A 2,174-nucleotide genomic window follows, 5' to 3' on the forward strand; every position below is an offset into this window, starting at 1 on the left:
GGTGTCGACTTGCAAGATTTAAAAGAAAACAATTGCTTTATTTGAAAAGGAATTCTGCCTCTGTTGAAAATAAAGGTGTGCATAGTATATTTTGTAAATATGATTCCTACATTTTATTTAGCTTATTTGAAAATTCGTCACAACATGCTCAATCTGAAGAAGCAAGGAATATAATTTTGAAATCCAATTAAGGTCTTTACTCAACAAATCTGCCAAGAATTTTATTGTATATGAATTAAATCCAATTAATGTGCATATGCTTTTTCGCGAGAGTAGAGAAGATTTGGTTCTGATATATAGCTGTAGTTATGCTCACATCTGACCTCCACATTTTTCATTTTGTTTCTATTTTTTTTTTTTTTATGCAGCTATATGGTGTGGAGCCAGTTGAAAGTCCAATATTGTCTGGAGGAACGCCTGGTGAGTTATAACACATTAACACTGCTTTTCTCCTCTGTGTCATTTGGATGACATGCTAAGTTAAGAATTCAAAATTTATGCCATTAAGCCACTCGGATTATGCTATTTTTCCTTCTGCTTTTTTATTATTGTTTTAAACTGTGTCTGTTGTTGTTTACTTTCACTTGTTGTTTCCCCTCTGGTAGTTACTTATTAGTACTACAATAGAATTATTTTTCTTTATAATAAGACCTCAGAGTTGAAATAAGAACTTACTTTTGAAGCGTTGCTGATGTTCAAATTGGCATTTAAACCTCCAGGTCCACACAAGATACAAGGGATTGGCGCTGGTTTTGTTCCTGGGGTATTGGATGTTAGTCTTCTTGATGAAGTAGTTCAAGTAAGTTTTGATGTTTTTGGAATAGTTATAATACTTCATGTATATTCAGTTTAAAGATAGAGCATTTTATATCTAGGTATATCTGAATGAGTTGACTTAAGGTTTTCTTTTCATTTCAACTTTCCTTTATCTCTTACTATTGGACTCCTAAAGAAAACCTTTCTACCAAAAACTTTCTCTCAAATAATTTAACTGTTAAGGTTTGTGGGGAATGCACAAATAGCCAATTATGAACTTCTTAAATGCCAGTTTACTTAATATTGGATACTAACTGATGTGCGACAAGTGTTAAATACAGACTTGTCATGTGGATGTAATTTTTAGAAGGATGATGATCATGTCGTCATTCTTGCCTTTGTTTTTGGACATTTGCGACAATTTATTATTATTTGTTAAACCTGATATGTGTGATTTATCAGATATCAAGTGATGAAGCAATAGAAACTGCAAAGCTTCTTGCCCTTAAAGAAGGCCTATTTGTAAGTTCTAGACCTCTAAGAGTTATCTATTTAGTCCTCTTTTGTGACTCATATTTGAATTTGTAAAACAAATAAGAAATTGATTGTATTATTTTCTTTCATTACTTCAATTAATTTGTTGAGCCTCTACTCTTAATATTTTTTTAGGTTGGAATATCATCTGGAGCTGCGGCTGCAGCTGCCATTAAGATAGCAAAGAGACCAGAAAATGCTGGAAAGCTTATTGTTGTAAGTTGATTGAATTCATACAATTTTGATAAAGATATTTTAATGTCTTGTAAAGAAGTTCCATGGTTTTTTTGATTTATTCAAAGCTTGATTTTGTTTGAATAATATTACCAATTGGGAATATAAAACACTGTCAGTATGTTATAGGAAAGGTTTTTGGCTTACTTCATTGACATTTCCATTTTGTTATGGTGCAGGTTGTTTTCCCTAGCTTTGGTGAGAGGTACCTGTCCTCTGTGTTGTTCGAGTCGGTGAGACAGAAAGCCGAAAGCCTGACTTTTGAACCATGAATTCCAGTTGAAGGCTGTAATTTAAATCGGTACTGATTTCAAGAATGGATTTTCACTAGCGAGCATAAAAAAAATACTTCAAAATAAAAGAATAATAATTGTTAGTTCTTAATAAGATTTCTGGATTTATTCCGTATTCAACATTTAGTTTCATTATCTGATGAGAATTTCCAAAATATATTTGAAATTCTTTAATAGCTATATTAATGTAGTAAAATTAAATAACTTAAATGTATATCTTAGTTAAGTGGTTGAAATACTTTAGTTGAAAATAACTTTAGTTGTTTCTTTCACGAATTGATGAGTTTTTCTATAAATTGAGATACTTTAGAGACAGAAAATATAATACAATTTTCATGTTACATGAATTAAACTTCT

At 31.0% G+C, this 2,174-nt stretch overlaps 1 protein-coding gene across 1 annotated transcript; it reads left to right on the forward strand.

Annotated features, from left to right (window-relative positions):
* Window positions 1–301: 301 nt before the first annotated feature.
* Window positions 302–1,962, forward strand: LOC101496455 (cysteine synthase-like). Its single transcript, XM_027336188.2, has 5 exons — window positions 302–420; window positions 720–799; window positions 1,219–1,278; window positions 1,426–1,506; window positions 1,704–1,962. Exons 1-5 carry the CDS (start codon window positions 309–311, stop codon window positions 1,794–1,796), a joined length of 426 nt encoding a protein of 141 aa, XP_027191989.2. The 5' UTR covers window positions 302–308; the 3' UTR covers window positions 1,797–1,962.
* The last annotated feature ends 212 nt before the right edge of the window (window positions 1,963–2,174 follow it).

The sequence above is a fragment of the Cicer arietinum genome, chromosome 6 (assembly GCF_000331145.2).
Source record: "Cicer arietinum cultivar CDC Frontier isolate Library 1 chromosome 6, Cicar.CDCFrontier_v2.0, whole genome shotgun sequence".
Lineage (NCBI taxonomy): Eukaryota > Viridiplantae > Streptophyta > Magnoliopsida > Fabales > Fabaceae > Cicer > Cicer arietinum.

What these genes read in the sequence shown, in the direction of transcription:
- LOC101496455 (XM_027336188.2), top strand. Translation starts at nt 309, where the DNA reads ATGCTCACATCTGACCTCCACATTTTTCATTTTGTTTCTATTTTTTTT. An exon ending in ATTGTCTGGAGGAACGCCTG is followed by an intron (nt 421 to 719) that starts GTGAGTTATAAC and finishes TTAAACCTCCAG; the next exon opens with GTCCACACAAGATACAAGGG. An exon ending in CCCTTAAAGAAGGCCTATTT is followed by an intron (nt 1,279 to 1,425) that starts GTAAGTTCTAGA and finishes ATATTTTTTTAG; the next exon opens with GTTGGAATATCATCTGGAGC.